Source organism: Corvus moneduloides, chromosome 6, assembly GCF_009650955.1.
Source record: "Corvus moneduloides isolate bCorMon1 chromosome 6, bCorMon1.pri, whole genome shotgun sequence".
Classification (NCBI taxonomy): domain Eukaryota; kingdom Metazoa; phylum Chordata; class Aves; order Passeriformes; family Corvidae; genus Corvus; species Corvus moneduloides.
The window spans coordinates 1,439,223-1,463,231 of record NC_045481.1 but is presented as its reverse complement, the minus strand read 5'-3'; the positions used below and the strand labels follow the sequence as shown (position 1 = coordinate 1,463,231).

Genomic DNA, 24,009 nt, shown 5'->3' with positions numbered 1-24,009 from the left:
ATGCCAGGGAATGTCGGCACAGCAGGGCACGGGATTCTTTTGATTATTTCACAGCACAGGGCTGAGTTTTGCAGCCAGAGCTGGGTGTGAACCCACAAAACCAGGAGCAGGAACATCCACATCCTGCTGGGTAACAACAGCACCATGGGCGGGAGCCAAATCCCGAACAATTCCATCCTCCCATGGCAGGGTTTGGAATGGGATGGTCTCGAAGGTTCCATCCCACCCAAACCAGTCTGGGATTCTGTGGTTCCATCATCCAGCTCCAGGCAGGATGTGTCGGGTGGTGAAAGGGACTCGAGGACATTGAGGCCTTTCGGGAGTGATAAAAATGAGGGAGAGGGAATTTTCCATGGGCATGGAGCGATAGGGAAAGGGGGAATGTTTTAAACTAAAAGAGAGTGGGTTAGGTGGGACATTGGGAATTGGGAATTGCTGGCTGGGAGGGTGGGGAGGGGCTGGGCTGGAATTGCCAGAGCAGCTGGGGCTGCCCCTGGATCCCTGGCAGTGCCCAAGGCCAGGCTGGACATTGGGGCTGGGAGCAGCCTGGGACAGTGGGAGGTGTCCCTGCCATGGCAGGGATTTGATTAAATGATCTTCAACTTCCCTTCCATCCCAAACCATTCCATGATTCCACGATTCTATGGAACAGGAATGTCCCTTTTGGTCACCCCACACCGAATCCCACAGGAACTCTTGGATTCGCTGCTGGTTTGCAGCTCTGGGATCAGCAAGAACCACCCTTTCCATGGGGAAATTCCTGCTGCTGTCCACCCTGAGCCTGCCCTGGCCCAGCCTGAGGCCGTTCCCTCTCCTCCTGTCCCTGTTCCCTGCCAGCAGAGCCCGACCCCCCCGGCTGCCCCCTCCTGTCAGGGACTTGTCCCCTCTGCCCCCCTCACGTGGATGTCATTGGATGAACTTCCAGATCCCTTCCAGCCCCAACCATTCCATGATTTTTCTGGGCATTCCCAGTGGTTGGGCTCCAGCCACAAGGGCTGCAGCCAGTTCCCATGGAGCTCCTTTTCTCAGCCATTCCTGAAAAATCTGAATCCTGAATTCCTGGATCAGGAATCCTCAGCTGTTGCTGCTCTCCCAGCTCTTTTCCCCATGGATGCACCACCCATCCGAGGTGTGGTGGCCCTCTGGGCACGCTTTGCCCGGAAGAACCCACACCACAAATTCCAGCCATGAAGGATCCCACAGACCATTCCCTGATATTATCCTGGGGTGCTTTGATCTGGAAAAACGGGAGACCCCCCCCCCCAGGGAGACCCAGCCCAAGGCACAGCCTAACATTAAGCTTGGCCTTAGACCCGTGTCTATCCCACCAGCAGCACAAATTGTTGCATCCACGTAAACCTTTGGACATCAGGAGGATTCCTCTTAATTCCAAATGATCATGGGGAGCAGAGCGGGGCTGAAACAAGGAGGTTTGATGGGATTTATTACCATTTAAGTGATTTTTAATTTAAAATTCTGATGAATTTATTATTACTAAATTAGATTTAAACTGCAGCACTGAAGATAACAGGTTAGTAACTCCGTTATTTATCCCAAAACTCCATCCCTCCCAGGCTCGGCCCTAAACATTGTTCAATGAGCCTGTTCCAAATTCCAGGACAAACTCCATCCCATCAGGAGAGTGGGAAAAGCAGAAGGCAGAGCTGCTGGAAACTTTGGGGGACCTGGGGCCACTTAAAACGGGCCTTTGGTGGTGATTTTAAATTCCAGCATCTGCCCCAGAAAGGGGAAACCTTGCTGGGATGGACTGAAATCCAGGGGCTGGGAATAAAGTTGGGAAGAGCCTGGTCAAGTCAAGAGTCAAGTGCTCTTGACTTGTTCCTCTGCCAGTCTGAATGGGAAAAATCTGTGGGAAAAGTAAAAATTCTGTAAAATATTTCAGATCATGGAATTCTGGAATTGTTTGGGATGGAAGGGATCTTAAAGCTCAGCTCATTCCACCCCCTGGGACACCTTCCACTGTCCCAGGCTGCTCCAAGCCCCAATGTCCAACCTAGCCTTGGACACTTCCAGGGATGGGGAACTCACAGTTTCCCTCTTCCAGGGCTTCCCCACCTCATTCCGGGATGATTTGTTAATTACGCATAATCTGTTCCCAATCTAATCGCACCCCAAATCCATCAGAGTTACGAGACCAAGTGAAATCATTGAGTTTTCCCTCAATTTCATTGGAAGCTGGAATAAGGAGGGACTCCAGCACCACAGAACTCCCCCACACCACCCAATCCTGCTGGATTTTAATGGGGATTTATGGTCTCCTTCAGTCAAATCCCAAATATTTGTGGACTTGTTCCCAACTGGGAGAGGAAAAAGAATTTGGTTCTGATTGCTGCTGGATACAACAGAAAAGCTGCTCTGAGAGCTCCTGGGATAAATGGCTGCTGGAATGTGGGAAGCATTAAAATCCCAGAATTTTTGTTGTTTGAGTAAGACTAATTCAGACTGATTTGATTTGATTTGATTTAATTTGATTTGATTTATTTGCAATAAAGGTTTAAAGTTGGTTTTATTTTTTCCCTCCTGCAACAGAGGGGTCTGGAACACACCCTTGGTGCTCCACACCATCCATAAACCTCTGGATCCCGGGAAATTCCAACGGCTCCTCATTCCTGAGGGGAAAAAAGCACAGTCAGGGATAAAACTGGACTAGGAAAGTTTTATAGGAAAAACCATCATTTTTCCTATAAATAGGAAAAGTGCTGCAGGCGAATTCCTTGGGATTCAAGGTGTTTTTATAGCCCACCCTGATATTCTGATGGACCAAACCATTCCAGCTGTGATCACCCACTGGATAATCCTTGGAATGGGAGGGATGGATAAAACGAAGGAGTTAAAACCAGCCCCCAGTGCCTGCTACCAATATTTTCATTTCCCCCTTTTTATAAAGTGAGAACAACCTGATGGATGGCAAAAAAATTCCCAGGATTTTGTGAAAATCAACTTTTCTCGTGAGCTTGGAGAGCTCTGCCTGTGACCAAGACACCCCACGAGTCCCTGGCTGCGTCTCTGCCACGCATGGATGAATCCCAGATCTCCCGATTCCCTCCAAGGGATTCCCAGTCCAGATCCACAACTCAGGAATCCTTGGCTGCTGCTCTCCCAGCTCTTTTCCCCCATGGATCCCATCCGAGGAGTGGTGGCCCTCTGGACACACTTTGGGTGGCTCCCATCAGCATGAATTCTCATGGATTTGGGATCAGGAACAAAGCCAGGGACTTGTTTTGGGGTTAAGAGTGCCCGATGAGCCTCATGGGCTTTCCCAGGGATAAATGAAGCCATGAAGTGCAGCTGGGGGGGGGTTGCAGGCTCGGAATTTCCCATTGTCTGGGAAATGTTTTCCCACAAGTTCTGGAGCTGCTGGAGCCCGACCACAAACCCCAATCCTGCTCCTGGGAACATTCTGGGACCAGCTGAATTTCACAATTCCCAGCTAAATTATTCCAGCAGGGAGCAACCCCATATTTAACATCACAGAGAGTGATTTGGGGCACTCAGGAAAATCGGCTCTGACTCGATGAGTTATTTTAATTCCTCCTTTCTCCTCCCAGTCTGGAGAAATTCCTGGATTTGGGATCACAGCTGAACATCCTCAAGCAGATCTCAGCAGGAGCCTCAAAATTTCAACTTTTAGGAATAAAGACTTTCAAAAAAACCACCTCAGATGGAAATAATTCAGGCTCTTACCCCACAGAGATTTGTGCGCCTGCTTAAATCCAGGCTGGGAATTATTTTCCCCAATTCCAAGCGAGGTGTTTTTTTTTTTTTTTTTTGTTTTTTTTTTTGTTTTTTTTTTGTTTTTTTTTTTGTTTTGTTTTGTTTTTTTTTTTTTTTTTTGTGAGGTTTACTCCTCGTTTTCCCTCTGCAGTGCCAAAGGCTGAAATTCCAAGGAATGCTGTCAGTGGTGTGCTAACAACCCGCTAACAACTTCCCTCCTAAGGGCTGTTCCGTGGAGAGCAGCAGCCAGTTAATGATTCCAGCCTTCAGGATCCAATAACATCTGGCTGTGCTGGGAGGATCTTGGAATTAACCATGGGAAGGCTGGAAATAGGGAGAGAAAGGCTCCGTCCTTCCCGTGTTTTTGATGTTCAACCCACAGAGCAGCCAGTGAGGAGCATGGCATTTTTCCCGGCATTTCCACGGGAAGAATTCCAGCTTTTCCTCCAAAACCTGCCCCTGGATGGGGCTTTCCAGGTGAGGAAAACACTCAGAGAGGTGAAAAAAGCTTTTGGGGCACGGCCACGTTGGGGTGGTTTGGTGTAGGAGTAAGAAGGGAAAATAGGGGGGAAAAATCCCTGGGAAGGGACCAGAGCTCTGGGAGCCAGTCTGGGCTGCGATGGGCACAGCCCAGATGTGGCCCACATGTTGCTTGGAGGGCCAGCTGGGCACAGGTGTGCCAGGAAAAAGGGGGAAAAGTGGAAAAAAAGGGAAAAGGGGAAAATGGGGAAGGTAGAGAGAAGCCAAAGGCAGCTGAAGGTCACGCTGTGAGTGCAACCTCTGGAGATGGTCCCAAATTCCCCTTGGAACTGAAAATCAGGGAAAAAGGAGCATCGGGTGGACCCAGAGAAGCAACCTGGGAGTCCCCTCAGACAGGAGACCAAGCCGTGAAGGCGATGGGATGCAGCCAGAGGCAGGGAGAGGGTCTGGAATGGCACAGGACGGTGTCCCCTGAGGAGGACACGGGATTTGAGCACAATCACGGGGCCACCTCAGCTCCACCCTCAGCTGGCAGCAGGCTGGGGACAACCTCTGGCCAGCGCTGGGTGCCAGCCTGAGCTCTGGGGGCACGGGAATGGCACCGAAAAAGGGCTGCGCCCATCCCTTCTCCCATTTCCCACATCCTTACAGGCTGGGAGTTGGGAACAGCCCCGGCTGGGACGGAATTCAGCTCCTTGCGGGAATTCCAAGTGGTGGATTGGGTGCTCTGAGCCCTTTGCGGGTGGAAGCACAGCAGAGCAAGGCACTGGATCATCCCAGGGAGATGATGGAAGAGCTCAGCCCCTGGCAGGAGAGCACTGGAAGAGTCCTGGCCTCGTTAGCAGTGTCCTGTGGGGTCACAGCAAGCCCTGACAGTGCAGGTGTCCCTTCCAGAGCGCTGTCACCGTGCTGGCTCGGAGCACTGATCCGTAACTGGTGCAGGCAGACGAAGCTGAATTAACAATGCCCAAGGTGCCCATGGGTTTGGGGCCATCCTTGCAGGCACCAAGGAAGAAGGGAAGAGGACAGGGGCAGTCGTTTGCCCAACAAATCCTTCACCAGCACAAATCCCAAAATGTGGGGACATCAGGCAGGCTGGGAAGGTGCTGGGAGCCAGTGGGGGGTCTTGGGTACTTGTGATCACTAAAGAGGGGATGACAAGATGAAAGCCCCGCGGCTCAGGTGTGCTCAGCTGGATCAGACACACAGAGCAGCCCGTTTGTCACCTCCCCGTGTCCCCTCTGTCACTCCCGGGTGGTGACCGGCCCTAGCCCCCTGCCCTGGGGCAGCACCTTGGGCAAGCACAGGGTTTTTAGGCGGTGGAGGCTGGGGCAGCAGCGGGATCAGAGCCTGGGGGTGCCCCAGATCCGGGCAGAGAGGGAGCAGGGTGGAAGGGGGGGACACAGGGGGACAGCGGGCTCGGAGCCGGGAAGCGCAGCCCGGGACGGGCAGGATGGACCCCTCGGGCCGGGAGAGCAGCGCGGAGCCAGCGCGGGCTCAGGGCGCCCCTCACCGTCCCCACCGCACCGCGGCACGCCGCGCATCCCGGGACAGAGGGACCGCGCCACAGCGCGCATCCCGGGACACGGGGGGATCGCGCCCGGAATCCCGGGACAGAGCTGGACCGCGCCGCTCATCCCGGGACAAAAAAGAACCGCAGCAATGACACGGCGCATCCCGGCACAGAGCGGGACGCTCCGCGCAGCCCGGCTCCGTGCGAGCCGCACCGCCCAGCGCACCCCGGGCCAGCGCGGCTCCCAGCGCTCCGCGAGTCCCGGGAGGGAGCGGGCCAGACCCCACATCCCGGCTTGGCAGCGCGGCTCACAGCGCTCAGCGCATCCCGGAGCGGCGCGGGTGCCACCGCGCATCCCGCCTTGGCAGCGCCCGCGGCCACGCGCGCCCAGCGGCGGTGGCGGAGCCGCGGGGCCACGGGGGGCGGCGGCGGCGGCGGCGGAGGAGGAGGAGGAGGAGGCGGAGGAAGGCGCGCAGCAGCAGCAGCCACGCAGCTTTGACGTCGCCGGGCTGCGGCTGCCGGCCCCGCACGTATAGCTCAACGTGACGGCCCCGCCGCCGCCACTCGCGCCCGCTCCCCCGCGCTCGCACGGCAGCGCACCCGCACCCAGCGCGGCCGCGGGAGCCCCGCGCCGCCCCCGCCATGGGCCCGGCCGCCGCCCCGCAGCCGCGGTGAGAGGAGGGGGCCGCTCCCGGAGCGCCACAGCCGGAGCATCCCCGCGGCCCCGCGCCCGCCCCCGCCCCGCGCCGCCCCCGCCTCCCCCCCTCGCTCCGCTCCGCTCCGCGCCGCGCGGGGAGCCCCGCGCACCATGCGGGGGCCGCGGCGCCGCGGTGGCATCTGATGGCCGCGGGGCGCAGGCGGCTGCGGCGGCCCCGCGCGGCGCTCGGCGGCCCCGGGAGGCGGCGGCGGCGGCGGCCGGAGCCCTGAGGGGGCCGCGGCCCGGAGGGGGTGCGGGGGCTGCCGCTGCCGGGGGCTCGCTCTGAGCGGGGCTCGCCCCGCGCCGCCCGCTGCGCAGCGGGAGGAGGAGGAGGCGGAGGCGGAGGAGGAAGGAGGAGGAGGAGGAGGACCGGCGCGGTGCCCGCCGCCTGCCCCCGCCGCCCTGCCTGCGCGGGCGTGCGCGGCTCGGCCGCAGCGGAGCGCGGGGCTCCGGCGGGCGCTGCGCTGCCCCCCCCCGCCCCGCCGGGCTGGATATGTGGATGCTCACGTGAAGATGGATGTAGCGATCGGGCTGCTGGGGCTGCTGACGGTTCTGCTGGAGGGCAGCTCCGGCCAAGGGGTGTACGGTGAGTCCGGGGCGCCGCGTGACCTTGTCGCGACTGTCGCCGGGGCGGAAGGGCGGGGGGGGGGGGGGGGGTGGGGGCGAGCGGCGTGGCCCCGCTGAGCGCCGCGGGAGCCGGCGGAGGCAGAGCGGAGGCAGCGCCGTTGCCATGAGACGCTGACATTTCACGGCGAAAACCGGGCCGGGGGGCGGGGGGGCGATTCGGGGGGTCGGGGAGGGGGCGCGGGGGGGGGCCCGCAGCCGGTCCCGGGCCGCGCTGGCCGCCGCGGCGGAGCGGGTGGGCGCCGCCTCCATGGGGCTCCTCCGCGCCCGCGGAGCGCCCGCGGCCGCCGCACTTGTTACCGGCGGCACTGCCGCCCGCGGCCGCGGAGCCAGGGGCAGGGGAGAAGGCGCCGCAAACTTCCCGGGTCTCCGCCGGGGGCGCGCGGACCCCGCGGGCGGGCGGCTCCGCTGCCCCGGCCCCGCTGCCCCTCGCCCGTGACTTGCACATCGCCGGCGGCATCGCCCGCTCCGCGCTGGGGCTGCGGTCTTGTTGCTTCTCCCTCGCCCCCGCGCCCTCGAGGTGGCCCCGGTTCGGCGGTGCCCGGAGGCGAGCGGCGGGGAGAGCCGGGCGCTCCGCCGGACCCCGCGCGGCCGGGATGCTGCCCGGTGCCCCGCTGCCGGCGCTGCCTCGGCCGCGGTGATGCCTTGGTCCCGGCGATGTCTTGATCCCGGTGATGCCCCGGTTCTGTCGATGCCTCGGCCGCGGTGTGGCCGGTCCCGGTGATGCCCCGGCCACGGTAATGCTTCGGTACCAGCGATGCCCCTGTTGTGGCAATGCCCGGATTGTGGCAATGCCCCGTCCCCGGTGATGCCCCGATTCTGGTGATGCCCCGGTTGTGGCGATGCCCCGTCCCCGGTGATGCCCCGTCCCCGGTGATGCCCCGCTTGTGGCGATGCCCCATCCCTGCCCCGTACCCGCTGATGCCCCGGCTGTGGCGCTGCCCCCGCGGTGCTGCCCCGGCCGGGCGGGGGGGTTATGTAAGCGGCGCGGCGGGGCTCGGCGGCGGTGCGGTGCTGCCGGCAGCTCCGGCACTTGGGGCTGAGCAAGGAGATCCATGAATTTACCATGAAACGCTTCGTGTGCCATTCGCTCCTCCGAGCCCGCCCGCTCCCGCACTTCGGCATTCGCTTCCCACCGGGAAGAGAGCCCAAATTAGAGATGCACCCCCCTTTTTATTCCTTAATTTGGCAAAATCTTTGGGATTGCGAATGTCTGAGAGGCTCAGCCCGCGGCGGATGGATGGCTGGGTGCGGATATCGGCGCTGGCAGCGGCTCCCTGCCTCCCCCGGCACACAGGCACATATTGTTGGATGCTCTGGAATAGCAACTGCCTGGAATAGGAGAGGGCTTGTTCGGGGAAGAGCGTGGTGGGGGCTGGAGGGAGGAGATGCGGGCTCAGCTCCGATGGCACTCGGGGCTTCGGAGTGAGACTTTGGTGCTGCTGCTTTCTCCTCCGGTGCGATCTGACGGCTTTATTTAGGTTAAGGACGGGGAGCGAGGGCTGCTGAGAGCGGGGGGGAGCACCGGGAAGTCAGGCGTGTGTGGCTGCTCCGTGTTTGAGAGCGGTGCCGTGCGAATTTCCATGTCTTCATGGACGGCTGAAGGTCGGCTTGGGAATGTGGACAAAAAAATTGCAAGCCCGGGCTGTGCCTGCAGCCCCCGAGGAGCCTGCTCGGTGCGCCAGGGCCATTTTGGGAAAGCAGGATTGGAAGGCTGGACCCTGTAGACGATCCAAAGTGAGCCCCAGCCTGGGAGAGGGATCCTGCTGGGATCTTGGTGCTTTGGAAAAATCGGTTTGCGGGATTTGAACGAGTTTTTTGTCCTTTATCGAAGATCCCGAGAGCCTCGCAGCTCTGCTTCCCGGCGTGGTGCTGCCAGGGAGGTGTCTTGCCACGTTAACACTTATTCCTTGTTTTTGTGCTCCTCTGGGAGCGGGCACACCTCCAGAGCCCTCTCCATGAGGAAGGTGGCGAGAGGAAGGAGCAGACTGGAATCCATCCCTGCTCCCTGTTGATATTCCCAGTCCTGCAGGTGGCTCAGCCCCATCCCGCAGGCTCCGGCTGCTGCTCCAGCTCCTCCCTGGCTCATCCCACGGGAGGACCTGGCCTTGGCACGGCTCTGCCTGGTGATGGGCACTCGCTTCCCAGCCCTGGATGCTCCCATGGCTCCGGCACTGCTGGAGGTGCGGGGAATGCCGGCACGGAGCCTGGCACGGCACCGCCTGTGCCCACCCGCCACGGCAGCAGTCGGGAGCTGCTCCCCTGCCTTTAAATGCAAAATAAATCCCCCATTTGCTGATTCCGAGTTCCTATAACAGTCCGGATTAATGTGCCGTGCTGTCTGCCTGGGCAGCTCCTCGTTAACTCCCCCGATGTTCCGTTGGAATGCTAAAGCTGGGATGGAAAAGCCGCGATCCTAAAGGGAAACCAGCGCAGAACTGGGAGCAGGGCAGGCCCAGCCCTGCCCTGTGCCACGTTCTGCTTCCTCAGGGGATGGGGGAGAGCGGAGCTTGCTGAAATCCTTGGGAATTCGTGCAGTTCCTCAGCTCCGCTCGTTTTCCTGGCCAAAGAATCGGGAACGACTCCAGTGCTGCGCTTTTCCTCCCCTTTCCATGATGCATGACTTGCACTGCTAATAAAGCAGAAAATTTAGGGATTCAGGACAGGAGGGTTCTCCTTTCACCCAACTTCCAATTTCCAGAGGGAAAAATCGGCTCAGCGAGGAGCCTGACACGGGCACGGGGAGGTTTGAACAGCGCAGAGGCCACTCAGCAAAAAAATGGGAATTTTGGGAGAGTGGAGAAGGAGTTCTGGGGTTTGTTTCTCCCCGGCTGAGTGGGCTCGCTGGGGATTTGGGATCCCGTTTTGTGCCCTGTGCAGTGAGGAACAGCGCAGAGAATTCCTGGATGGGAGCCTGGAGAGCCTGAGTGCTTCCAGCACCTCCGGGGTGGGGGCTGGAAAGATCCTGGGAATGGGGGGGACCTTGCTGGAGTAAGGGGCTGGTGGGGTGACAATCCCGGCTCCAGTGGCAAAGCCGACACTTCCTGACTCCGGGAAGCTGATTCCAAGTGGAATCTGGGAGTGGCTCTGGGACCCCCTGGGTGAGATCCCGCTGGGGTCCCACGGGGAGTGCACCCCCCTCTGAGATCCTGGGGCCGCTGGGCTGGGGTTTATCCACTCCTTGCCGAGTTTTCAGGAATTTTGCCATGATTTCAGCTGGAATTCAGCAGGGCAGACCCCGAGGATGAGTTTTTCACGGCTGGGAACACCAGGGATGACACAGGAAGGGTGTGAGGGTGACAGTGACCCCTCAGTGCCGCCCGCTCGCTGTTCGAACCCAAATCCTGTAGGGAAAAGGGCTCGACATCCCATCAGGATAACCTCAGCATGGCTCTAAATTCCTCCTGGAATCACACATGGAATGAGCGTGGACTGTTTTCAGGAATATCGGAGCCTTCCCGAGCCTTTGCACGAAATCCAGGTGTGCAGAATTTTGGGAGAAGCACCCACGGCCTTGGGAACAACGAGGTTTCCCATTGCTGGTGCAAAAAACCTGGAAGTGAAGGAATTTAACGTGTTAAATTCCAGGGAAATTCCTGGTTCCTCTGGAAGTGAAGGAATTTAGTGTGTTAAATTCCAGGGAAATTCCTGGTTCCCCTGGAAGTGAAGGAATTTACTGTGTTAAATTCCAGGGACATTATCCCGGTTGATCCAAGCCCCAAATGTCACCCAACGGCCTCAACACTCATTGCAGCTTTTCCAAAGAGCCTGCTCGGAACTGGGCATCCCAAAACATGGATCTGCCCCTTTTCCCCGGGATCCAGCTGGATTGGGGGCTGCTGGAGCTCCTTGGATCCCGGGGGAGGTGGAGCAGGGCCAGAGGGCATCGGGAAGGATCTGGGAAAGATCTGGGAAAGATCTGGGAAGATCTTCCGCCCCTGCGGCCGCCTCTTTGTGATGCTGGGGATTATTCCCTGGTGCCCAGATCCCGGAGGGATTAAGGATCGCCGCTTTTAGAGCTGGGAGTGGCCTCCAGCCGCTCCAACCTGGCCTTTCCCAACGTTTTTACGGGTGGAGCGAATGGATTGGAAGGATGAGAGGAGGGATGGGAAGATAAAATCACTCTGAGGGAGAGCGTTGGGCTCCTTAGAAGGGCCGGGTCCTCGTTGCGAAACCTCTGGACCAGCGGCCAGGGAAAACCTCTGGATCGCCAATCCCAGAGGGAGGATATCCCATGGAGGGGACTTCCACGGAGGGTATTTCCATGGGGAATATTTCCACGGCCTCGCTGGGTGAATGCCGGCCTTGTCTGGGGCGCTTGAACCCCGCACAATTCCCGACATTGTGCCAGGGAAGCTTCTCTGGGAACAGGGAAGGAATTATGCGCTGCCGCAGGGGCAGCTGCGCTCCTCCGGCGCCTGCTCCAGGAGTTCTGCGGGAGCCAGCGGATCCTTGGGAGTTTTAACTCTTCCCTGAGCCCTGGACAGGGATCTCCTCCTCCCTCCGTGCCGCACTTGTTTGGGATTTCTGGGATGAGCTTCAGCTCCGTGCAGAGTGGGGAAGAATGCGTGGAGAGCCAAGGGATTGGGATGGACTCCGCTCCTACGGATCGGGTTGTGCCGAGGGTAAGGAGCTGGGAACACCCGGAATCCCGGGAGGGAGGGACTGGTGACCTCTGGTGTGCGAAGTCAGGTGCCGGTTGCGCCCCAGGGTGGGGATTTGGGGTTTAGGGTGAAATTGTTGAGATTTAAATCGGATTTAAGCTCGGTAAATGTGTGGGATTTAAGATGAGCCAAAACTTCCCTGCGGTTTGGTGCATCCCAGGGTGCGCGGAGAGCTCGAAGGATCCTCCTGGAATGCCGGGAGCTGCATCCCTGCTCTGCTGCCTGTGCTGTGGGGTCAAAACGTTGCCTTGGACCCACGTGAGGGAGATTTGGAGGGAATTTGGAAAGGAAAAGTCCTAAAAAACCCAAAAATTCGAGTTCTGGGGGCTCAGAAGAGCAAAATCCAGGAGTTATGGTCAGTCTGAGGAAGAGGAAGGAGGAGAAAGGGGATTTTGGGAGCTTGGATCTGAGCTGGCCACGTGCTGGATGTTTGGGATGAAACAGAAATGATTAAAGGGCAGTTCAGTTTTCCACCTTCCTCAAAAGTTTTTTGGGATCTCCTTGGGTGAAGGGATAATGATCCCTGTCAGTCCATATATGGATTATACCGATCGGTGTATTCCTGTAGGGAATGGGCTCCTCTGCATGGAATCCTCTTCCTCCAGTGGGAAATTCCCTTTGGGATGGGATCCCCGTGCAGGATGCAGACTGGAGCAGGGAGGATGTTGCTCCTTCCCCTTCCAGGACCAGGATAATCCCATTCAGCCCTAACTGGATGAGCTCAGGGATAGAAATTGTTTACTTCCCATGTATTTTATATCTTGGAAGGAATTTTTTTTTGGAGAAAGGGGATTTTGGGAGCCTGGATCTGACCTGGATGTTTGGGATGCTGCAGCTCCATCACCGCTGGATCACCCTTCCCTTCAATCCAGGCTGAGTCCTGACAATTCCCATCCCATCATCTCCTTTATCCTTTTATAGCCCCTCTATCCAATTCCGAGGCCTGTCTGGATCCAGAGGAAATTTTTCCTGCCTTTTCCAGAAATAATCTCTCCAAAAATAGCTGGGAATGGAGGGTGCTCACTTGGCTCTTCCCAGACGGATTTTGAAGCCTGGGCTCTTCTGGAATAAGGACTTTTTCCAAGATGTGGGATCAGGCTGTCCATGAGATTCCTCCTCCCATGGAATATTGAAGGACCGAGCCTTGAAATTCCTGCCAGGCTCACATTTTGTTGGATCTCAGGGAAAAGTTCTTCCCCCAGAGGCTGGTGGGCTCTGACCAGGGAATGGGCACATTCCCAAGGCTTCAGGATCTCCAGGAGCATTTGGACACCGCTCCCAGGGATGGGATTGTTGGGATGTCTGGGCAGGGCCAGGATGATCCCGGGATGATCCTGGATGATCCCGTTCAATTTGGGATATTTTAGAACCACTCCCAGCAGCACCAGAGTTGATTTTGATGTGTTTGCCGTGGAATTCTCAGGAAAACGGGACTGGAGGAGCTCTGTGCTTAAAGAAGGACATAAATGGGATAAAATTATCCCAGGAAAACAGGGGCAGGAAGAGGTGAGGAGCTGGATCCAAGGATCCATTGGAGACGTTGGAGGAGGTGACAACATCTGAAGTGATCAAAGCCCCAAAGTGAAAATCCAAAGGATTTTTTTCCTGGCTGGATAATTGGAGCAGCTCCCTAAGAGATGTGCTGGAATTCCTGATGGAAAACATCGGATGCTCCATCAAATGTGCCAGAGGTTGGATATTGGGAAAATTCCTTCATGGAAAAGGTTGGCCAGCCCTCCACAGCTGCCCAGGGCGTGGTGGAGTCCCCAATTCCAGAGGGATTTAAATCCCTGTGGATGTGGCACTTGGGGAGCCGGGGCTGTGGTGGCCTTGGCAGTGCTGGGAATGGTTGGATTTGATCTTGGAGGGCTTTTCCAACCGAAATAATCCTGGGATTTATTAACAAATGGATGTGACTGTGGAGTATTTCAGCATTTGAGGGAGAAAACGGGGCAGGAAATTGGGGTCGGATGCCTCTGTCTATATTGGAGGTGGATCCCATCCTGGATGGTTCCAGGATCCTGGGATATCCTGGGAATTCTGCTGGTAGGCAATGCACGGAATTAATGGGGCAGTGCCATGAAAACCAGGAGTGTCTTCCCGGCAAAGCAGATTTCCATGGAAAATGATTAAAGGGATTGGTTTTCCTTGCAATTCCTGAATTTTAAAAATAATGGGATTTTCCCACAACTGGGGAAAACAGGTGGGAACCATGGAGTCACTGGGATCTCCAGAAGGAGCAGAGGGGAGGCTGGGAATGACGAGCGATCCATGTGGCCAGTCCAACTTTTCCTTTCCGTGGAGGTCAGGAATACTTTGGAATGCTGACAGGGAATGGATGGATTGAGCCTTTCCATGGCCACCAATCCGTGCTGGTGCTCCTCCATCCCTCCCTGCTGGAATTCTGGGAGGACAGGTGGCCTCTGGTGGCTTTTGTCATCTCCAGAATTTCCCAGAAATCTGGGAGATTTGGGAAAATCCCGTTCCAGCAGCCGCTTCGGCAGCCCCAGGGTGGGATTCAGAGCAAACCTCAGGGATCTGGTATTCCAATCTGGGATCCTTCAGGAGATATCGGGAACCCAGGATGAGGGGAAACCGCTGGGATTTTATTCCCACCATCGATTCCCTGAGGGATCCTGGCTGCTCGCCCATGGATTTGGGAGATGGGGATCAGAGGCTCCCGCTGAGCAGACGGACGAGAATCCCTCTTCCTGTTTTTTTTCTGGGATGCTTCATTCCAGTCCAGGATCCATCCCTGCTCCATCCCTGGGTGTTGCTAGCTCCGGATTCCTCCCAGGAATCCATGGTGCTCTCAGCACTTGGATTAATCCACATTTCCAGCTCGTTTTTCCAGCTGGAATTCCCCTTGGTCTTGTTTTATGGATATTTAACCTTTGGGAAGTTTAATGCTGGACTTGGAACTGTTTTCCATGAGATGGGACATTCCATCAGATGAGATCCTGAATCCTGGAATGGTTTGGGCTGGAAGGGAATTAAATCCCGTCCCATTCCAACCCTTCCATGGGCAGGGACATTTCCCATTATCCCAAGTTTCTCCAAACCCCATCCAGCCTGGCCATTCCATGATTCCAGGATTGATATTCCTAAGGGAGACGACTGATCCCATCCTTTTATCAGCAGTAGAATCCTTATATAAAGTGTTCCCAATATCCTGATCCAACAGGGAATGCCGAGGTGTCGCCTCTTCCCTGGGTTCGGGAAGGAAAATCCGTTTGGAATGGAAAATCTGCATTCCCAACTCTCCGGGCTGGAATGCTGAGGTGGGATAACAACTCCTCATGGATCTGCTGGAGACGGCGCTTCCAGAGGGATCCTGCAGGGAGCTCGGCCACCCCCCGGGATGGTGCAGGGTGTGCAGGCTTTTCCTTGGAATTTCTGGCATCAGGGAGATCCTGAGAATCCCAGGGAAGGGTTTTCCCAAGAATTTTCAGCTGAGAATCCTTGGGAAGTGCTGGGAGCTGGAATGTGCCTGGTGGGAGTGGGAGCTGCAGAGAATTGGGATTGTTTGCATTCCAACCCAACCTTTTGGAGAAGGATGAGCCAATGTGGGGAACGGAGGGAATTCCCAGGTCATGGAATGTTCTTTATCCAGCCTCTCCTGCCTCAGGATCCCATTATCCCATAAATGTGACCCCTTTCCCAAGAAAATTATTTGCATTGTTAACAATAATCCTTGATAGAAAGGGAGCTGGATACCTGAAAAATTCCAGGATTTCCCTAGGAGTTAAAAAAAAAAAGGGATATTTGGCATCCCTGCTGTGCCATCCATGGGTTTTTGCACTGGAAAAGGGAAAATGGGAGCGGGGAGCTGGAGGAAGGAGAGGAAAAGGTGGGATGGGGGGGTTGTTCCTTCCCATATTCCCACTGCATCCCATTCACTTCTGTCATGGATCCCATCCCAGCTATTCCACCTGCAGCTAAAAACTGGGAGATTTTTCCAGCTCAGGAGCCTGGAATATGAGTTGGGAACTAAGGGAATATTCACAAGGGAGGGGAGCTGCAGGAACTGGGCTCTGCCATGGGAATAAAGGATTTTCCCTGGAAGCGGGAACTCCGCTCCTGGGCTGTTGGATGCCTTCCCTTTTCCTGATTTTTTAGCATTATTTTGATGGAATATGGAGCAATCCAGAAGTCTGGGTAGTGTTATACTTCAAGGCTCGAATCCATGCGGGAATGCTGCCACAGGAGTTTTCGGGACAGGTTTTAACCTGGAATTTGATCTCTTCAGGTGATGGGACAAAGTCATTCCCTGTTTTCCCAGCTGTCCCTCCTCTAGGAAGGGATGAGATGGAGAAAAATGGGAATTTTCCCAATTCGGTGCAGCTGGAGCAGCTCATTAACCAACCAGAGCTGCTCCCATTCCCATTTTTTTAACTCCTCCCACCTGGAATTCATCCTGACCATTATTTAAATCCCAGCCAGGCTGGGAGCTTGGTTTAATTCCCCCCCCCAAAAAGCCTTGGAATGAGCTGGAAGAGCTCTAGTTATCCTGCTTTTCCAAATGTGAGTTTTTATTCCTTGTTAAAATCATTCCTTCAGCTGCGCAGGGAGGGAAAGGTGTGTGGGAAAATCTGGTGTTTTCCTGGATGAAAAATTCCAAATAAAACACGGATAAGGAGGGGATTTCTTTGTTGTGCTCCAGGTTTTTCTGGGATGTTGAGTAAAAGTTCTGGAGCAGCTTTGGTGGGGCTGGAGGGGGGCTCTGCTCCCAGTGCTGCCTCTGGAATTGCTGTGCCAGGAGCTTTTCCAGGTTATTCCATGTGGATTGATGGAATTCCAGGGGAAAAGGAGGCTTTAAGGAGTCTGGAGTCTCTGAGATGTGGCTGATTTAACATGAGGGGAAGGATGTGGGGTTTGGGATAAATTGTGACTTCCAAGAGTTATTCCAGGGGATCAGAGGGCTTTGGAAAAGCTGGAGTTTTCCTGGATAAAGAAAGAAATTCCAAGTCAATGAAAACATGGATAAGGAGTGGAATTCTTTGTTGTACTCCAGGTTTCTCTGGGAATTTTGAGTAAAAGTTCTGGAGCAGCTTTGGTGGGGCTGGAGGGGGGCTCTGCTCCCAGTGCTGCCTCTGGAATTGCTGTGCCAGGAGCTTTTCCAGGTTATCCTATGCGGATTGATGGAATTCCAGGGAGAAAAAGGAGGTTTTAAGGAGTTTGGAGTCTCTGGAATCCGTCCTTTTCCTTGCTGGAACAACAATTTGGTGGGAGGAGAGGGAAGGATGGTCCCACGTGGAGCCACAAGTCGGGTGGATGAGGAATGAGCTGCTCTCTAATCCCAGAGGAGAAATCCTGGCCTTTTCCAGGAATTCCCGGTTTTGTACCGTGGCAGGAAGGGAGCTGGAGGTGTTGGAAAGGATTTACTTGGGATCAGCAAGGCTGGGTTTGCTCCTTGGCTTTGGTCCTGATCCCAGCTGGGCTCTATAAAACCCAAACAGTGTTGTGACACCAATTAATTAATTATCAGTTAATTAATGGCACCTGGTTGTGGGTGCTGATGGAGCTGGGATTTTTGGGATTGTCCAGTGTGGGACCAGGAGTTGGATTGGATCCTTGTGGGGTCTTTGACCTGGGGTTCCTGATCCCAGCTGGGCTCTATTAAATCCAAGGCATTGTATTAGAACACCAATTAATTATCAGTTAATTAATTGCACTTGGCTGCAGGTGCTGATGGAACTGGGATTCCTGGGATTGTCCAGTGTGGGGCCAGGAGTTGGATTGGATTCTTGTGGGATCTTTGACCGGGGGTTCCTGATCCCAGCTGGGCTCTATTAAACCCAAATGGTGTTGTGATGCCAATTAATTATCAATTAATGTCACGTGGCCATGGGTGCTGATGGAGCTGGAATTCCTGGGATTGCCAGGAGTTGGATTGGATCCCTCTGGGATCTTTGACCAGCGGTTCCTTATCCAGAAGTCCGAGCTGGACTCCATCAAACTTTGCATTGGGACACAGATTAATTAATTATCAGTTAATTAATGGCACCTGGTTGTGGGTGCTGATGGAGCTGGAATTCTTGGGATTGCCAGGAGTTGGATTTGATCCCCATGGGATCTTCTCAACTCAGGATATTCCGTAATTCCATGAATGCTTTGTGCCAGCCAAAACCGGGGCTGAACTGATGAATTAAGAAGCGTTTTCCAAACCTCTGGGCTGGGATTTAAGCTGTATCCATGGATTCCTGGGATGTTGGGAATGTCCAGGAAGTGGCCGCTCTTTTCCAAGTGCAGAATTCCGCAGATCCCAGCAATCCGTGCTCGGCCAGGCTGAAAAGCTTTTGAAGAACAAAACGTGAGGGAAAAATTCCCTCATGGAATGGTTTGGGTTGGGAAGGACCTTAAATCCCATCCCACCCCACCCCCTGCCATGGCCGGGGATGCTCTTCCCGATCCCAGGTTGCTCCAAGCTCCATGAGCACTAATTGCATCTCGTTAGTTTAATTAATCTCTTTATTTTTGCCTTGTAGGAAAGCTTAGCTTTACCTCTGGCACCAAAACCCCCGGAATTTTCCCGCTGCGATCCCAATCCCGAGAAAAAGAACATTTTTTGCCCACAGCAACTCCGTGCTCAAAAAAAAAAAAAAAAAATCCCTCAAACTTCCGGGATTTTTTTAGAAGTGCAGCATCAATACCCTGGAACCAAATTCCCATCCGGAGAAATCCAATGGGAATTCTCCTATGGGTTTTTCCCACCTCCCCTGAGAGCCCAATCCTGCGTGTGCTGAGGGAAGGGAGCTCCTGAATATTTTTTAGGGATTGTGGGAATGAAGGCAGGCATTCAATGAGGGTGTTTAAGGAATAAATGGGATCCGTCCTTTCTGTGTTTGCTGGGAAAGCTCTGGAATTCTTCACTTTTGGGTGGGATTTTCCAGCTGATTTTTAGGAGACACAGAAGTTCCATGTGCTCTGCCTGAGATGTCCAGGGATTTGTGGATTGGGAAACTGGGACAGGATGGGATAAACTGGTGGATCCTGGAGCTGAGCTGGTGGATCCCTGAGTATGGAAACATTCCAGGGGGATGTTTGGATGTGGATGAAATCCTGGAGATTTTCCTCCTCTTGATTGGTTGGGAATAGAGTTTAGGTGGAAGATTCCTGGTGTTCCACAGGATGGATTGATCCAGGTGTTTTCCTGTTTCCGATTGGAAAAGTGCTCTCCCAACAAATGGGATGGGTTGAATTTAATTCCAGCCTCTGGAGCTTTTCCATGGTGGTCCTGGTGGGAAAAATATCCAGCCCTGTCTGCAGCAGAACCCCCTCGGATGTGGGAGTGAGGGAAATCCAGGATGGCCTTCCCTTCCCAAAATTTCCCACTTGGTTATCCTGGATTTCCCTCACTCCCAGCTCCTTTTCATCCCAAATTTCCCCCCTTGGATCTGGGAGTGAGGGAAATCCTTCTTTTCCCAAAATTTCCCACTGCCTGGGATGCTCTTCCTGGAAGAACCAAAGCTCTTGGGGGATCATCTGCCAGGGATTCCCTGCTCAGGCTGGGAGAGGTTTTATGGAATGGGATTGTGGAGCTGGGATTCAGGGACTTGGAGTAAACCCTGAGTAAGTTACTCATGGGGTGGCTCCAATCCCGTGGGAAAATGGAGTGTTATCCCAAAAAAGTGGGATTTGGAAAGGGACCTTGAAGGGTTTTGAGTGGGCACTGATATTCCAGGAATTTCCCAGGGCTGATGGGAACTCAGAGGGCTGGGCTGCTTCCTGTTCCTCTTTCCCAAATTCCTGGTTGGAAATGCAGGATGTGTGGGAAGAAACGTTGCTCTGGGGTTTTCCCAGGATGGATTCAGGGTTGGGATAAGCCAGGGGAGGTTTGGGATGAAAATTGGGGGAAAGTTCTTCCCCCAGAGGGTGGAATAAGCACCAGAACAGCTCCCCAGGGAATGGGAACATTCCCGAGGCTGCCAGAGCTCCAGGAGTGTTTGGACACCGCTCCCAGGGATTGTTGGGATATCTGGGCAGAGCCAGGAGCTGGGACAACCCCTGTGGGTCTTTTCCAGCTTGGAAATTCCATAGTTCCCTGAAGGCTCCAATCCAGCTGTTTGTCACTCCCGTGCCCAGATGTGCTCCCAGCACCAATCCCGGGGGGGTTGGGAAGCAGAACTTTGGGAAGCAGGAATGAGGCTGCCAGCCCAATCCTTGTGTTTGCGCCACTTCCATGATGGATCGTTGGATCCCAGGGCTGCACATGGAGGAATTCATTCCCCATCATGCCCACTTGGGTTCTGGGCCAAACTGGTTTCTCTTTCCCAAGCCTGGAATGACTCACCAGGGAATGTGAGCTCCTCCCCCCCCCCCCCCCCCCCTTCCCTTGGTTTTCCATCCCCCCCCTTCCCTTGGTTTTCTCCCCCGCTCCATATGGAGGAATAATAAATAAATAAAGCTTTGAATTTCGGGAATGCTGAGGGATGTTTGGGATGGCAGAGTGGTCCTGGGTGCCTGCTTTGGAATTTCTGGGAAGGGCTGGGATAGGACAGAGCTGCTGGGCACAAGGAGGACCTGGAGGCTGGAATAAAGGGATTTTTTATGTATGGACCTGGATTTTCTGGATGCTCCAGAGGTGCCTGATCTTGGCTCTTCACATCCATGGAAACTCAGGATTCCTGGAGCGTTAAAACCCTCAACGTTTGGGAAGAGAAGGGTGATTCCGTAATTTAAAAGGAGGATGTGATGGGAATATTTAGGTTGGGAATGCAATGGGAGAAATGGAGAATTCCAAGGAATCAAAGAGCTTTAGCAGGGAATGAAAATTAGAGCTTTTTTCCCATTTTTTTTTCCATTTGGATCCAGATTTCCTTGGCCTCCAAAGCCTTTAGGGTGGGTTTGTGCATCACCTGGCCCAGTGGGATCCCAGCTCCTGGCATGCTTTCCAAGGATTTCTGACCACGGGAATAATAATAATAATCAGCATATCCTGGGGGAACCGTCATGGTTTTATGGAATTTAAGGGGGAGGGAAATTCCCCCCCCAAAAAAGGGATTATTAATTACTGTAAGAGGCATTGAAAGATCGTTTGGATTTCATGGAAGTTTCAGGAGAGCTGATCCCAGGAGCTCGTTTTAGTGGGAATTCCATCAGCTCGGAGCTGCTGCCCAACTCCAGGGCGATTTCCAGGAGGTCCTGGGGAGTATTTCCCACTTTTATTCCAAGGAAAAACGCAGAGAAATTGGGAATTTAAGGCATACAAGGCAGAGTTTAGCAGCTTGGTGCATTTTTAAATAGGGAAGTGAAAATGAGGATTATGGAGAAAAGTGGGAATTCCAAGGATGGTGCTGCCTAAATTTTCCTTGGAATTCTCTAAAGTGCATCAAAGAAATCCTCTTAAATTTAAATACAGGGAGAGGTGGGAATTTGGGAGGGAATCTGGGCGTTGGATTTGGGTCCTGAGCGGTTGGTGCTGAGGATATTCCCAAATTCTCTTATGGAAAAATGTTATTTTGTTAGAATCCCGGTATTCTGGAATGGTTGGGATTGGAAGGGATTTTAAGGCTCATCCCAGCTGTCGGCAGGGACACTTCCACGCTCCCAGGTTGCTCCAATCCTGGACCTTGGACACTTCCAACACTTCTTTTCCAGGGAAAACCCTGCTTTTTCCATGTGCTGCTGTTGGAATTTGACAGAGTCCTTTGCCTCGGGGGAAAAACCTTCTGGCATTTTCCTTCCTCTGGGTCCTCTGTGGGGTTTTGGGTGTGACTGGAACAGTTTGGGGCCTTAGGAAGATTCCTCACAGGCTCTGTGTCCACGTCCCACCTCCTGATCCTGAATTCTGAGAATTCCTTGCAAATTTCTTTGGATTCCTGGAAAACTCAGTGTGAGTTATCACTGGTGATAACTTGGAGGAATTTTAGTGCAGCTCCAAGAGGGTTTTTTCCTCTTCCTGAGCCTCTGGAATGCTCAGGCCGGTGGCACGAGGACATCCGAGCTTCCAACTGTTTTTAAGAGCTGGACAATGGGACTCGGATGGGTTTGGAAAGCGATAATTTGGGATTTACTTCCAAGGATTCTTGCTGGATTGGCCCAGCCCATCGGTTGATTATTGTCTGGGAATTCTGCACTTCATCCTGTGCCCCAAAACGCCTCAGCTCAGATCTGATGGAACTGGGAGAGCTTGAGGTTCAAGGGAAAAGCTGGGAATAAAAATGAGTGGAGGAGCAGGGAGCAATTCCCTGTGGGATTTCAAATCCCTGTGGATGTGGCACTTGGGGACAGGGGGCAGTGGTGGCCTTGGCAGGGCTGGGAATGGTTGGATGATCTCAGAGGGCTTTTCCAACCCAAACAATTCCCATTCTGGAATTATCCCACCTCAGCTCCTTTGGGAGCATCCCAAAATCCAGTTTGCCCACTGGATTATCTCCAGCTGAGTTTGGCGTGCCCGGGAATGTCCTCCTGGCACGAAGCAGCGATTGGACCCCACAAAGCCCAGCTCACCCCAAAAAGGGTGCGGGGCACGTGGGGCCTTTTGGGGTGGGCCAAAAGCTCCTGGAGATTCCAGAGCTTTGCCTGGGAATGAATTACTCATCCCAAGCCAAGTGATTTTGGGATCATTGGAACGGGGCTGGGAACATGCCAGGAACATCCTCTGGTGCTGATGGCCTCGATGGAGTTGGGATCATCCACGGGATCTGTGGAGTTTTGTCCCAGATTCTGCCCCAGCTCCTCAGTCCCACCATGTTGGGCTCTCCAGGCTCAGGGTGGGCTCCACCACGCGTAGGAGGACACACCTGGGAGCTATTCCAGGCTTTTTGTCCTTTTTTTTTTTCATGGAAATCTTCCACAGAAATCATCACGGAACAGGATTTAGGAATATCCTGGCAGCTTTCCATAGTTCCTCTCTCCCTCCAGCCCTATTAATCCATGTGACAAATAATGGGGACATCAAAGGACAACTTCCAGAACTTCTGTTTTCCCACCCACCAGCTCTTCCAAAGCCGCTCTTCCCCCAAATATCACGGCACAGCGGCAGCTCCGATGCCGTTTCCCAGCATCCTGCCTTCCCTCCTTTTGACTCATTCCCAGAAATCTGAGTGGGGCAGTTCCTTCCCTCCCAGCAGATGGAAGAACCGGAGACATTTGGATAATTGTGAGGGGGATGATTTTCTTGGAAGTTGGAAGGGATCTTAAATCCAATCCCATCCCAATCCCAGCCCTGCCATGGCAGGGACACCTCCCACTGTGCCAGGCTGCTCCCAGCCCCAATGTCCAGCCTGGCCTTGGGCACTGCCAGGGATCCAGGGGCAGCCCCAGCTGCTCTGGCAATTCCAGCCCAGCCCCTGCCCACCCTCCCAGCCAGCAATTCCCAATTCCCAATCTCCCATCCAGCCCTGCCCTCTGGCACTGGGAAGCCATTCCCTGGCTCCTGTCCCTCCAGGCCTTGTCCCCAGTCCCTCTGCAGCTCTCCTGGAGCCCCTTGAGGCCCTGCAAGGGGCTCGGAGCTCTCCCTGGAGCCTTCCCTTCTCCAGGTGAACATTCCCAGCTCTCCCAGCCTGGCTCCAGCTCTTGGAGCAGCTCCGTGGATTCCTCTGGATCACTTGAGCAGCTTAAAAAAAATCCCAGATACGCACCAAAAATCCCTATTTCTTTTGTTATAAATAGTAAAAAATATCCTATCATAGAGTTGATGTATTAAAAATACATCACTCCTGTATCCAAGGGTGTGAGACCAAAATAAACAGGAGAGAGTTCATCCTTTTTTTTCCCCTCCTTTGGATCTGGCCATGAGGGATGAGTTCAGCTTTCCTTTATTCCACCCCCCCTCCCCCTTTTCCCCTTTATTTTTTCCCCCCTTTTCCCCTCACTGAACAATGCATTCCTGTGGAAACAGCTCTTGGATAAAACAACATCTAAGAAACGGAGGGAAAAAAAAAACCTTGGACAACTGCAAGATTTCCCTTCAGCTGGAACCTCGTTAAAATCTCAATATTTTCATCTGGGGCTTTTGCATTTTTAATGATGAGATTAAAGCAAAGTGCAAGAAGGCCAATATTTTGGGATGAGGAAAAACATCCAAAAAGGGGATATTCCAACAAAATCCTGAACCCAGCAGTAAAACCCCAAACCATTTTGCTTCAGCTTGGCCTCAATCAGGTTCGGGTTTTTTTCTTCCATTCAGTCTGGGAGGTGAACGAGAATAAGAAAAATAATTCAGTGTTTGCCCAGCTCCAGAACTGGGTCAAAAAGAGATTAAATTCAATCATTTCTGGGCCATCCAGTGGCGGCACAAAGAGCTGAACGTCCTCCCCAACTGAAACGTAATTCCTTTCCTATGGATCTAG

General features: G+C 54.3%; 1 protein-coding gene and 1 long non-coding RNA gene across 4 annotated transcripts in view; one reads left to right on the top strand and one right to left on the bottom strand.

The window, feature by feature from the left end:
• The window catches only part of LOC116444903, a 39,164-nt gene extending 32,144 nt beyond the window's left edge, over window positions 1-7,020 (bottom strand). The window contains exon 1 of one of the 2 annotated variants that reach the window (XR_004240582.1): window positions 6,933-7,020. This is a non-coding gene — a long non-coding RNA (uncharacterized LOC116444903). The remainder of the gene's footprint in view (window positions 1-6,932) is intronic. The other variant, XR_004240583.1, reaches the window with a different exon arrangement.
• MDGA2 (MAM domain containing glycosylphosphatidylinositol anchor 2) overlaps window positions 6,841-24,009 on the top strand; it is a 231,845-nt gene continuing 214,676 nt past the window's right edge. For both annotated transcript variants that reach the window (XM_032110643.1, XM_032110644.1), the window contains exon 1: window positions 6,841-7,011. In XM_032110643.1, coding sequence (XP_031966534.1) covers window positions 6,939-7,011 — 73 coding nt within the window. In that variant the 5' untranslated portion in view covers window positions 6,841-6,938. The remainder of the gene's footprint in view (window positions 7,012-24,009) is intronic.